The 14,160-nt window shown below is 45.0% G+C and overlaps 1 protein-coding gene across 1 annotated transcript in view; it reads left to right on the forward strand.

Annotated features, from left to right (window-relative positions):
* Nucleotides 1-14,109, forward strand: part of LOC112070507 (target of Nesh-SH3-like) — a 60,684-nt gene extending 46,575 nt beyond the window's left edge. Inside the window, exons 14-20 of the mRNA XM_070439001.1 lie at nucleotides 966-1,175; nucleotides 1,641-1,746; nucleotides 2,395-2,474; nucleotides 8,188-8,217; nucleotides 8,325-8,483; nucleotides 8,644-8,766; nucleotides 9,005-14,109. Coding sequence (XP_070295102.1) covers nucleotides 966-1,175; nucleotides 1,641-1,746; nucleotides 2,395-2,474; nucleotides 8,188-8,217; nucleotides 8,325-8,483; nucleotides 8,644-8,766; nucleotides 9,005-9,120 — 824 coding nt within the window. The 3' untranslated portion in view covers nucleotides 9,121-14,109. The remainder of the gene's footprint in view (nucleotides 1-965; nucleotides 1,176-1,640; nucleotides 1,747-2,394; nucleotides 2,475-8,187; nucleotides 8,218-8,324; nucleotides 8,484-8,643; nucleotides 8,767-9,004) is intronic.
* The last annotated feature ends 51 nt before the right edge of the window (nucleotides 14,110-14,160 follow it).

Genomic DNA, 14,160 nt, shown 5'->3' on the forward strand with positions numbered 1-14,160 from the left:
ATTAGGATCCCCATTAGCTGTTGCAAAAGCAGCAGCTACTCTTGCTGGGGTCCACTCAAAACATGAAACATAATACAGAATGCCATAATACAGAACATCATTAGACAAGAACAGCTCAAGGACAGAACTACATACATTTAAAAAAAGGCACACGTAGCCTACATATCAATGCATACACACAAACTATCATATCATTTAGTATGATATGTTGCGAATTACAATTCGTATGATATGTTAAGAATTTGAAAAATGTACAATATTTTACACATTTCAATTTGTTGTGGCTAACGTTAGCTAGGTTAGGGGTTAGTGTTGAGGTTAGGAGTTAGGTTAAAGGGTTAGCGTTGGGGGAAGGGTCTTTCGGTTTGCCTTAAGTAACCGTTTGTGTTATGTAACCATACCAAACCTATTGTATACTAATTTCAGTGTCCCAGATTTACATTTACTATGTTACGTCTAGTCTATGAGACCAGGCTGGGCTTACTTACTCCTTTCTACTGCGTTGTAGTATACCACTCTGATGTGAGAGATGTAAACAATAATACAACTATTCCTGATCATAAGCTGTTTGATATTTGTTTCAATGGCTGCAAAGTATAGGAATTTGACAAATATTAAATTCATTTCCTGTTTGTAATTAATGTGTCTTGAACGCAGAAGGAATACAATATGTGGCACTACAATATAGTGCATTGAAATACATTTAAGTAAATCTGTAGTTATTTTTTCATTCTTTTTCATTATCCAATTGTGTTCCTCTGTAACTCAGTTGGTAGAACATGGGCCTTGCCACAGCAGGATAACGGGTTCGATTCCCGCAATCACCCTTACGTAAAATGTATGCACGCATGGTCGTCGCTTTGGATAAAAGCGTCTGCTAAATGGCATATATTTTTCTAATCCTACAGACTTCTGTCTTTAAAGTTATTATTGTTTGAACGCCAATTCTTCAATTTCTCCTGCAGCCCCTCATGTGATCTATAAGACTGACAAGAAGCCAGACGAACCGTGTTCCATAACAAAGTCCCTCAGCTTCTTCCCTGAGGAGGAGGGGGTGGAGCAGAACGTCACCGCACCCCCCCGCTTGCCCCCCTCCAACCTCACCGTGGTTACTGTAGAGGGATGCCCCTCCTTCGTCATCCTGGACTGGGAGAAGACCGACAACGACACCACAGGTTAAGGGGGAAGTGTGCTTGTGTACGTGCGTGCGTGTGTGTGTGTGTGTGTGCGTGCAGCAGCACATACCCAAAGAGGTTCATAAAACACTCCTGGTTATGGAAGAGTGAAGTCCTAATCCATAAGACTCTGTTACAATGGGTATTTTAATAACGTTATGAAACTCCATCTGTGCTCAATCAGGATATTTCTCTCTACAAAGAAAACAAGTTGTGGAGATTTGAGACTACATATTTTCAGAGCGCTTTCTTTGAGGCCAATCCTTGCCAACCCCACCCAAATCCTCTGAATCCTGTGTCAAATGTTTATACTTGCCTCGTTAAGATGCTGCTGTGCACATTTAAAATGAAAATGTTTATGTTAATATCCCATCTGTATGATATGAAGTTGTAAAGATGTAATTAAACATGTTGTGTGTGGATGTGTGGATTCCATGTGTGGATTTCCTGCTTCCCCTTTGACAGAGTATGAGGTCATTTCAAGAACCCATGGACCCAATGGAGAAGAGGTGTCCATCCTGACCACCAACCAGACTCACACTGCAGTGGAGAACCTAAAACCAGAGAACAGGTGTGTGTCTATGCTTGTTTGTATGTGGTGTGTGGAGGCTTGCTGTAGCAGGGTTGGGTTGGTAAGGCTCAATGTGTTTATTAATGATGCTGGATCCTGGTCTTGGTTTTGGCTGGGATCTACAGATTCAGAGTATAAACCAGATTTACCAGAACCTACCACTGGGCTGGATTTCCTCGCCCACAGACCACCATCTAAACATCACACATGGAACAGCCATTAGAATTGTGTGTGTGCGTGTGTGTATGTGTGTATGTGTGTGTGTGTGTGTGTGTGTGCGCGCTTGAGGTATTGAGTGTTAGTGTGTGTGTCTGTGAAAGAGAGAAGGGGAGAGAAAGACAGAAAGAGAGAGGGAGGGAAATGGAGAGAGAAATGGGGTCACAAGCAATCACTGGCCTCGATGCACTCAAGGCTGTCTGGAGAATAAAAATATCAAGTGTCACAGTGTTGGAGATGGGTGGAATATAAACTCAAGCTCCACAAAAGTTACAATTATGGTGAACAAGAGTGACTAAGGTTTCCTTTACTGGGAAAGCTATCAGCATGGCATTCGGGATTGAAAGTATATCAAAAATGAGATTTCGGTATTTACTGAGCTAGGCACGCCTTGACACCGTGTTGACTATTTATCTTTCCCTTCTTTTTCAGTTACGAGTTCAAAGTGAAACCCAAGAATGAGCTTGGGGAAGGGCCTGCCAGCGAGCCAGTGTTGTTCAACACAGAGTCAGGTAGATATAGAGCGGAAATGGACGCTCAGCCAACGTATCGGATTACACTTATGTAATGGAGCCGGAATGGAGGCCAGCTCCAGATAGAAGTTCCATGGGCATGGATGGATCTAGAATTAGCTTATCTTTCCCATATCCTAACATTAGGCCCCGATCCAATCAGATCGAGCGTTGACCCGCGTTGGCCGACAACCGCATAGTGGATGTTTTGGCGGTGTTGGAGGTGTAACTGCGGTATGACCTGACAGATYAGTGAGCGGCTGCTCTTGTATGTCACAAACCACTCTTTTCATATTATTCCTGCCCCGTTAGAACTTCAAAATGGCAATAGAAAATGTAGGCTCTATCGATGATAGAAATAACGACAGGCTAATGCATGTTTTCATGTTCATTTGGATGGGGGAATTTATAACCTATCACCATCTAATCGAGGTGTAGACAATAGAATCACACATTGGAGTGTTTGAACGTAACGTGCCCTGATGAATCTTCCTAACGTGGATTTGTCGGATATGATGTCGGTTGTGTTTTTTTTTTTTTTTTTTTACATCCAATGGCATGGTCCGCAATAAGGTAACGCAAGGAGCTGCAAGGAGCAGCTCTAACACAGTTCCAATGTAACGGTTCTCCTCCTCTCTTCATCCGAGAGGAGGAGCATGGATTGAACCAAGACGCAGCGTGATACTTGGACATGATTTTATTTAGACACGACAAAACAACGAAGACAAAAACGAACTTACTTGAATAAACTAACAAAATAACAAAACGAATGTAGACAGACTGGACGTAAGAACTTACATGTAAACGAAGAACGCACGAACAGGAAATGACTACATAAAACCGAACAAACAAAATGAACAAACAAACCGAAACAGTCCCGTATGTGCAAATAGACAGACACTAACACAGGAGACACCACCCACGACCAACAAAGTGAAAACACCTACCTTAATATGATTCTCAATCAGAGGAGATGAAACCACTGCCTCTAATTGAGAACCATATTAGGTACCCATTAACCAACATAGAAACAGAAAACATAGACTGCCCACCAAACCTCACGTCCTGACAGCTAACACTAAAAAAACTGAAAACAGGTCAGGAACGTGACATACACCCCCCTCAAGGTGGGAACTCCGGGCGCACCAGCACAAAGTCTAGGGGAGGGTCTGGGTGGGCATCTGACCACGGTGGTGGCTCAGGCTCTGGGCGAGGTCCCCACCCCACCATAGTCAATCCCAGCTTACTTCTCCCCTCAGAATGACCACCCTCTTTATCCCACCACCTAATATAAGAGGCAACACAAAATAGGGACAGCTCCGGGACAAGGTAGCTCAGGACAGAGAGGTAGGTCAGGATAGAGAGGTAGCTCAAGATAGAGAGTAGCTCAGGATAGAGAGGTAGCTCAGGATAGAGAGGTAGCCTCAGGATAGAGGGTAGCTCAGGATAGAGGGGCAACTCCGGACTGAAGGGCAGCTCCGGACAGGAGACAGCTCTGGACTGAGGGGCAGCTCTGGATACATGGCAGCTCTGGGCTGGCTGACGGCTCTGGACGCTATGGCTGGCTGACGGCTCTGGACGCTGATGGCTGGCTGACGGCTCTGGACGCTCATGGCTGGCTGACGGCTCTGGACGCTCATGGCTGGCTGACGGCTCTGGACGCTCATGGCTGGCTGACGGTCTGGACGCTCATGGCTGGCTGACGGCTCTGGACGCTCATGGCTGGCTGGCGGCTCTGGACGCTCATGGCTGGCTGACGGCTCTGGACGCTCATGGCTGGCTGACGCTTGGACGCTCATGCTGGCTGACGGCTCTGGACGCTCATGGCTGGCTGACGGCTCTGGACGCTCATGGCTGGCTGCGGTTCTGGACGCTCATGGCTCGCTGGCGGTTCTGGCGCTATGGCTCACTGGCGGCTGCTGGCAGATCCTGTCTGGTTGGCGGCTCTGGCAGATCCTGTCTGGTTGGCGGCCTCTGGCAGATCCTGTCTGGTTGGCGGCTCTGGCAGATCCTGTCTGGTTGGCGGCTCTGGCAGATCCTGTCTGGTTGGCGGCTCTGGCAGATCCTGTCTGGTTGGCGGCTCTGGCAGATCCTGTCTGGTTTGGCGGCTCTGGCAGATCCTGTCTGGTTGGCGGCTCTGGCAGATCCTGTCTGGTTGGCGGCTCTGGCAGATCCTGTCTGGTTGGCGGCTCTGGCAGATCCTGTCTGGTTGGCGGCTCTGGCAGATCCTGTCTGGTTGCGCGCGTCTGACAGATCCTGTCTGGTTTGGCGGCTCTGGCAGATCCTGTCTGGTTGGCGGCTCTGGCAATCCTGTCTGGTTGGCGCTCTGGCAGATCCTGTCTGACGAATGGCTCTAGCGGCTCCTGACTGACTATCGGCTCTGACGGCTCGGGACAGACGGGCGGCTCTAACGGCTCGGGACAGACGGAATGGCTCAGACGGCGCTGGGGAGACGGATGGCTCAGACGGCGCTGGGGAGAACGGATTGGCTCAGATGGCGCTGGGAGAGGATGGCTCAAGATGGCGCTGGGGAGACGGATGGCTCAGATGGCGCTGGGGAGACGGATGGCTCTGGCCGGATAAGGCGCACTGTAGACCTGGTGCGTGGTGCCGGAACTGGAGGCACCGGGCTAAGGACACGCACCTTCATGCTAGTGCAGGGACAGGGCACACTGGACTTCAAGCGTACTATTTGCCTGTGCGTGGTACCGGCACTGGTGGCACCGGGCTGAGGGCACGCACATCAGGACGAGTAGGGGAGAAGGAACAGTGTGTAACAGGGCTCTGGGACGCACAGGTGGCTTAGTGCGTGGTGCCGGAACTGGAGGCACTGGGCTGGAGACACGCACCATAGGAAGAGTGCGTGGAGGAGGAACAGGGCTCTGGAAACGCACTGGAAGCCCTGGTGCGTGGTGTAAGGCACTGTTGGTACTAGGCTGGGGCGGGGAGGTGGCGCCGGAAATACCGGACAGTGCAGGCGTACTGGCTCCCTTGAGCATTAAGCCTGCCCAACCTTACCTGGCTGAATACTCCCCGTCGCCCGACCAGTGCGGGGAGGTGGAATAACCCGCACCGGGCTATGTAGGCGAACCGGGGACACCATGCGTAAGGCTGGTGCCATGAATGCCGGCCCGAGAAGACGCACTGGAGACCAGACGCGTTGAGCCGGCCTCATGACACCTGGCTCAATGCCCAATCTAGCCCTACCAGTGCGGGGAGGTGGAATAACCCGCACCGGGCTATGCACACGTACAGGAGACACCGTGCGCTCTACTGCGTAACACGGTGTCTGCCCGTACTCCCGCTCTCCACGGTAAGCCTGGGAAGTGGGCGCAGGTCTCCTACCTGCCCTCGGCCCACTACCTCTTATCCCCCCCCAATAMATTTTTGGGGTTTCTTCTCGGGCTTCCAGCCACGTCTCCTTGCTGCCTCCTCATACCAACGCTCTTGGGCTCTCGCTGCCTCCATCTCCTCACGAGCGCGGCGATATTCCCCAATATGCGCCCAGTGTCCTTTTTCCTCCAATACTTCCTCCCAAGGCCACGAGTCCTGCTTACTTGGCCGCTGCTCGAATTTCCGCTGCTTGGTTCTGGTAGGGTGGGTGGTTCTGTAACGGTTCTCCTCCTCCTCTTCATCCGAAGAGGAGGAGCATGGATTGAACCAAGACGCAGCGTGATACTTTGACATGATATTTATTTAGACACGACAAAACAACAAAGACAAAAACRAACTATACTTGAATAAACTAACAAAATAACAAAACGAATGTAGACAGACCTGGACGTAAGAACTTACATGTAACACGAAGAACGCACGAACAGGGAAATGACTACATAAAAACCGAACRAACAAAATGAACAAACAAACCGAAACAGTCCCGTATGGTGCAACATAGACAGACACTAACACAGGAGACAACCACCCACGACCAACAAAGTGAAAACACCTACCTTAATATGATTCTCAATCAGAGGAGATGAAAACCACCTGCCTCTAATTGAGAACCATATTAGGTACCCATTAACCAACATAGAAACAGAAAACATAGACTGCCCACCCAAACTCACGTCCTGACCAGCTAACACATAAAAAACTAACAGAAAACAGGTCAGGAACGTGACATCCAACACCGGCAAAACAACTGCTATGTGGATGTCTGCTAACGCAGATCTGATATCATCTAGCACTGAAGCGTTGATAGAAAGAAGGCAAAACTGACCTTAGATCAGTGTCTAGACCTAGGACCACAATTCCCACCGTTAGCATCGCAGAGCCCCATTAGCTGTGCTGGTGAATTAGTAAAAGTCAATCATCAATCAGCAACCACACCGACTGTTTCAATTGTAATACTTTGCATTAGCCTGGCTTAGCCTCTAAGTGACGTATCTAACAGGATCCCTGATAGCTTTCCAGATGTGTCGCAAATTAGTCACTTGTTAATAGGACATCTTAGCCTTTAGCTAATAGATGTGTGTAAATAGTTAGCTGCTTGCTACCTATTTTTAGTCATTTAGCAGACGCTTTTATCCAGAGTGACTTCCACTAGTGAGTGCATACAATTTTCATACTTTTTTAAAACCAAATCTCTCTCTCTCTCTCTCTCGCTTTTTCATTTTGGAAGAAATTCATTTTTTTAAACTGTTCAACTATTGTCTTTCTCTCTTTTTGAGTCAACTAATCGGCACATTTTATGCACTGCAGTGCTAGCTAGCTGTAGCTTATGATTTCAGTACAAGATTCATTCTCTGATCCTTTGATTGGGTGGACAACATGTCAGTTCATGCTGCAAGAGCTCTGATAGGTTGGAGGACATCCTCCGGAAGTTGTCATAATTACAGTGTAAGTTTATTGAAGGGGGTGAGAACCATGAGTCTCCTAGGTTTTGTATTGAACTCAATGTACCCAGAGTAGGACAGAAGCTAGCTGTCCTCCAGCTACACCATGGTGCTACCCAACAGAGTGCTGATGAGGTTACTGTAGACCTTCATTGCAAAATAGTGTGTTTTCGTCAATTATTTGGTGACCTGAACATATTTAGTATAGTTTTTAGTAATGTTTCACTATTTAAAAAAAAATGAAATTCACTGAGGATGAATCCACTTCCTCCTCTGAGGAGCCTCCACTACCCTACTCCCATACACAACCCACACTAGCCTCCAGGAAGAGATGGAGAGCTAACGCAAGGGTGCAACTTTGCAAAGGGAGTGTATAGGGACCTGATCATATTGGACATTGATAGGCTTAGAGTTTAAGCCCTCATGGTCAGGGAAAACTCTTGGCCCAAGTCATAGTCACATAATAGTTACAGATGGACCAGATTTTCGTAGTCATATCATATCCGTTATGCACACTAAAATACTCGATCAACTCAATGAGCTAATTTGATCCAAAGCAACATTGTGTCTAAACAGTAATACGACTCCACTGATGGGACTGGGCTGGGCTAATGTCCAACCCTGTGGTGATAGCAATAATAGAGAAGAGTGATTGGTCCAATGGTTCTTTACCCTGTAGTGAAATCCCTGGGAGACACAACGTTTTATGTGCTAACTAGAACAATGTGATGTGTTTTTGTTGTAATCTGAACCATGGTTTTAATATTATCCTTTATTTCCCAAGGGTGAGTATTGTTCTATTACTGTATTAATGTGGTAATAATGGACTGATGTGTGACTAACGATGCCTTCTCTCTTTTACTCTCTCTCCTCTATAGCGGACCCTCGGGTGAGTGAGAATGTCTCAGGTAAGTCTCAGTATGTCATGTTCACACATCTTTCCTCCCTAGTTTGTATCCTATTCTCTGTGCCTATCATATCAATCCTTAGATCTTGTTTTCTCTGCTCCCTCCAGGTAAAGATGCTATCTGGACACAGTTCCCCTTCAAGGCAGATTCCTACTCGGAGTGTAACGGGAAGCAGTATGTGAAGAGGACCTGGTACCGCAAGTTTGTGGGCATTCAGCTGTGCAACTCCCTTAGATACAAGATCTACATGAGCGACTCGCTCACCGGTCAGTATAGTATAGTAAGAGTGTTTGTCTATGTTTTACTGTCTATACTATACCTTGTATCTGTGCATGTACGTATATGAAGAGTTCATATGTTACATTGGAATTTTGAACAAGGTTTAACTAACCAGAGCCATAACCTTTGACCTCTGACCTTGTGCAGGCAAGTTCTACAACATCGGGGACCAGACTGGTCATGGGGAGGACCACTGCCAGTTTGTAGATTCTTTCCTGGACGGACAAACAGGCAGCCAGCTATTGGCCGACCAGCTACCCAGCCGATCAGGTAGAGTACTGGGCCAAATACTGGAACCCGTTAGAGACATTACTGGGAAAGAATCGTAGACACATGTACAGGTGCCCATGACCACGGTTCTTGGTCACTTTTCAATGACTACTGAAGTTTGCTGTTTCAGAGTTAACTATGGGAAACACTGATCTCTAGACTATGTTAAAAGACCATTCACATTCCAAACCATTTGTAAAAGAAGGGTTCTCATATTCCCTCTGCTCTATTGTCTCAGGCTTCTACCGGGCTATGCGCCAGGAACCGGTCAACTTCGGCGAGATCGGAGGGAACTCGCACGCCACCTACGTTGGCTGGTACGAGTGCGGAACACCCATACCTGGGAAATGGTAAGACCCCTCCACCAGAGGGGTGGCCAGGAAGATGCCTGACTGGAAGAATGATGATCTCACCAGGGTGAGAGGAGGAGGACTGTGGAGGTCTCAGTGGCCCTTGAGGTGGGCTTCTCCATCTTGTTACCATGGAGACTGCGTCAGTATGTTACCATGGAGATGCATCTGTCTGTCAGATGGTGATGGCTCACATTCCATTGTATAAAAGTGTACAGGACCATATCTTGTCATGGAACTCTGAGTTCTTTTGTCATATCTCCTTAGGGGATCTATTCAATCCGCATTACGGAAGTTCAGCTTTCCAGTGTGATTGAAATTTAAAGGCAATGTTCCTGCTTTAGCAGAGACTGCTTTTACGATAAACACTGCTTATGTCGGCTAAATCCAAAATGACCTTTAAATTTCCATCACGGAGTCTGTTACTCTTCAGCTTTACAGATTGAACCGAGCCCTAAGTCTCATCTCACTATTTATCAAACACGACATGAGGCAGTACTCAAAACCTGTAAAAATGGAAGAGAAGTTGATAAAGGTATTTCAGAGTGCTTCAAGAGGTTACATATGAACGCCGGAAACTGTTGGGAAGCTGGCTCCCTAAAAATGTAATAACGTGTATGATGTTATTTATCAAGCAGTTGTCATTCAATGTTTCTTGTGGTTTATATTAGCCAGTCTGCTAAAAGGGTTGCTATAACACAAAAGCCTCTGCAAAAAAAGAAAGCATTACACACGCACACACACACTAAATTCGTCACTCATACACACATACTCAATACCCTTTCTTGATTGGTCCTGTAGGATTGACTGTTGCGGTTTGCACAATATGAAATTATTATTTATATTTTACCACAGCATTGTTGAATACTTGTTTCTGATATTCTAGAATGGACATTAAAAACATAACGGGACAGCTGGAAAAGATATCAGGACACCTTGCAATCATGACGCAATATTCGCCTACACATGCAGACCGTACTTGCTACAAAGTTACAGAGAGCTAAACCATCAACCACACTAACGGAAATTGGAAACATTGTAAATGCAGGTCCAACAAGGAAAAACATAGCTAGCTAGCATTGATTTGTTTATGCAGAGACATATATTTTGGAGCATCTGATGATCTAACGTGGTGAGTAGGGCTGTTGAGGTGATTATTATCGCCACACCGGCAGTCATGAGTCAGGACTGCAGTAAAATCCTAGGTGACCTTTGAGTCACGGTATTCTCCTCTTATGCACTCTGGACATGTGTTTGAAGTACCCAACTCGCTAATGATCAACAGGTCACTAATGGCCTGGTGATCAGGACTCTATTGTCCCTCTAACCACTCTGTCATGAATGCAAATGAAATCAAAAATCACAACACTTATCATCAGAACAGCATGATGCTTTTAAATCTCACCTCACTATGATGATCAATTTGAAGAAAGAAGTTCAACAACAGGTTGAAACTGAGTGTAAAACATGGTTGTTGTGGATGTTATTTCAAAGCCTAACACAACGAAATGGACAGAGCTTTCTAAGGTGATGACTAATTCAAAATACCCACATGCATATTAGAGCTTACGCATGTAGGCCTATATAAACTCAGCAAAAAAAGAAATGTCCTCTCACTGTAAACTGCATTTATTTTCAGCAAACTTAACATGTGTAAATATGTGTATGAACATAACAAGATTCAACAACTGAGACATAAACRGAACAAGTTCCATAGACATATGACTAACAGAAATTGAATAATGTGTCCCTGAACAAAGGGGGGGTCAAAATCAAAGTAACAGTCAGTATCTGGTGTGGCCACCAGCTGCATTAAGTACTGCAGTGCATCTCCTCCTCATGGACTGCACTAGATTTGCCAGTTCTTACTGTGAAATGTTACCCCACTCTTCCACCAAGGCACCTGCAAGTTCCCTGACATTTCTGGGGGGAATGGCCCTAGCCCTCACCCTCCGATCCAACAGGTCCCAGACGTGCTCAATGGGTTTGAGATCCGGGCTCTTCGCTGGCCATGGCAGAACACTGGCATTCCTGTCTTGCAGAAAATCACGCACAGAACGAGTAGTATGGCTGCGCGTGATTTCCTGCAAGACAGGAATGTCAGTGTTCATGCTGGAGGGTCATGTCAGGATGAGTGATTGTGCGTTCCTGGTGTAACTCGGGCAGTTGTTGTTGCCATCCTGTACCTGTCCCGCAGGTGTGATGTTAGGATGTACTGCTCCTGTGCAGGGGTTATTACACGTGGTCTGCCACTGCGAGGAYGATCAGCTGTCCGTCCTGTCTCCATGTAGCTCTGTCTTAGGCGTCTCACAGTAGGGACATTGCAATTTATTGCCCTGGCCACATCTGCAGTCCTCATGCCTCCTTGCAGCATGCCTAAGGCACGTTCACGCAGATGAGCAGGGACCATGGGCATCTTTCTTTTGGTGTTTTCAGAGTCAGTAGAAAGGCCTCTTTAGTGTCCTAAGTTTTCATAACTGTGACCTTAATTGCTTACTGTCTGTAAGCTGTTAGTGTCTTAACGACCATTCCACAGGTGCATGTTCATTAATTGTTTATGGTTCATTGAACAAGCATGGGGAACAGTGTTTAAACCCTTTACAATGAAGATCTGTGAAGTTATTTGGATTTTTACGAATTATCTTTGAAAGACAGGGTCCTGAAAAAGGGACGTTTCTTTTTTTGCTGAGTTTATAAGCCAAAGCCCCAATGTTTGGGGGGGACATAAAAGACTAAAAACAGCAAATCAGCTCCAAGTGATTTTAATTTTGGCAATCGGTTCCAAAGTATTCCCACACATAATAGAGAGACATGTGATCGCATACAAATGTAAGCAAGGGTTGAAATTATTATGTTTTGGTCAAATATATCTGTTTGCCCTTCTTGCGGGCAATTTGCTGTCTACAAATTTGTAATTATGTTCCGGCCCCCTGACCAAAAAGATAAAATAAATACTGATTTAAGACATTTGGTACATAATTGGTCTAGCCTAAAATTAACAAATTTAGAGTTGGCCTACAATTATACTGAATTTGTATTTGATTTTGAATTGCCTAGTAATAACCACTGGTGAGTGATGTGAACATGAATTTCTGTGGTCTCTACTGTTGCAGTCATGACGCAAGTGGAGCTATGCTGTCAAATCCTCCCACGTTTCTCGTTTCACCCGTTTTTTTCAGCAACTGATATTTTTGAATTTGGTGAAAGGTTTACTAGCAACGAACTACAGTGCATTCGGAAAGTATTCAGACCCCTTGAATTTTTTCACATTTTGTTAAGTTACAGCCTTATAATATTGACTAAATTATTGTTTTTTCTCATCAATTTACACACAATACCCCATAATGACAAAAGGCTGTAACATAACAAAATGTGGAAAAAGTCAAGAGGTCTGAATACTTTTTGAATGCACTGTACTTAGCTAGCTTCTAGCCTATTGTTTGATATCAATGTGATCTCCTCATAATGAACAGTGTGAGTGTCCTGACGAGAAGGCAAACTTTTCTAGCTATGCCAGGCAAAATCTGGTATCAGCTCATTGTTATGGATGCATCAAAATTAATTTAAATAGAAAACAGCTTAAACAAACACAAATGCAGCTACTTAACTGTTATTCTGGCTGCAGAGGTGACGGTGTTAACCGTAGCTAGTTGGCTAGCAAGCAAGGGACAAGAACATTGCCAGCGAGCATGGCAACGGAACATATAGAATGAACAACTGTGGCGCACCCATCAATATCAAACAAACTGGGTCGCGCCTCTAGCAACCAAAATATTAAAGTGTAATTCTCTTAGAAAAATGAAATCAACCATTTTTCTGTATTTCTACCAGTAAATCTGTGTTTTAGTATTGTTTTCTTTGGCAACTGCGGTATAAGTGGGATAAATGCCTCCGTTCTGTACATTACCTTGGAAATAACGGATGACACAGCATGACAAGGGAAAAATGAACTCCGCGAACGTACTCGGCTCCGCATCTTCCCGCTGCGTCGTCCATTATTTCCAAGGTAAAATACAGAACTTCTGCTTTTATGTAAACAAACACAAATGCAGCTACTCTGCTGTTATTCTGGCTGCAGACGTCGTGACTGTTAACCGTAGCTAGTTGGGACAAGAACATTGCCAGCGAGCATGGCAACGGAACATATAGAATGAACAACTGGGTCGCGCCTCTAGCAACCGAAAAATGAGAAATTTTATTATCTTAGAAAAATTTCATAAACCATTTTTTTGTATTTCTACCGGTAAATTGCCACTACTTAGTCCATTATTTACAAGGTAATATACAGAACAATATTTCTGAACTCCCAACATAAAGTTTGTATTGCAAGGTGGTTCTACTGACTTCATGTGTGTCAAGCACTTGGAAAAACACATGAATGGGATCTGTAGCCAATGAACGACCAAATAAGAGAAACGAGCATCAGAAACTGAGGCCTTGTAAGATTCAAGGGCTCAGTTGGAAAGAACAGCATAAGGGATACTTTGTTCTTTAACACATTTCTAACTCATCTGGAGTCATTTCAATTTAGAGAATGTGCCAGGAATGTAATGTTATGTGGACTGATGCACATTGGAAGTGACCCAAATTTTCCACCTCTGGAGCCTGTTCAGGAGGGTGCAACATCACAGAATGTTCAAATAGAAATGTGTTGTGTATGTACAATGAGGAAATGTCCGTTTTATACAGTACATCCATCTACAACATTCTGATTCTCATCTCACCAATGACACCCTTTGTCTTTAGCCTTGCAATCTTTTGCTACATTTGGACCAACCTGTTTGAGTTTAAATGAGACAACCATGTCAATAAAGGCTTCTTTTTTGTGGAAACCAACAACCAAATTAAGATTGTTTTACATTGTGTATAGCTGCAGGTGTTATTTTCAATCCCAATTGTTATGTTAGTGTTGAACAGAAAATTKTATTTTTGTTTCAGATATGTACAACCATTCCTGTATCTATTTTCTACAATAAATCCTTAAGTATGGTTATTTTTTACTACTGCTCTGACTGTTGTAAATGCATTGTGCATATCTGTATGT

This window comes from Salvelinus sp. IW2-2015, unplaced genomic scaffold (genome assembly GCF_002910315.2).
Source record: "Salvelinus sp. IW2-2015 unplaced genomic scaffold, ASM291031v2 Un_scaffold1346, whole genome shotgun sequence".
Taxonomy (NCBI): Eukaryota; Metazoa; Chordata; class Actinopteri; order Salmoniformes; family Salmonidae; genus Salvelinus; species Salvelinus sp. IW2-2015.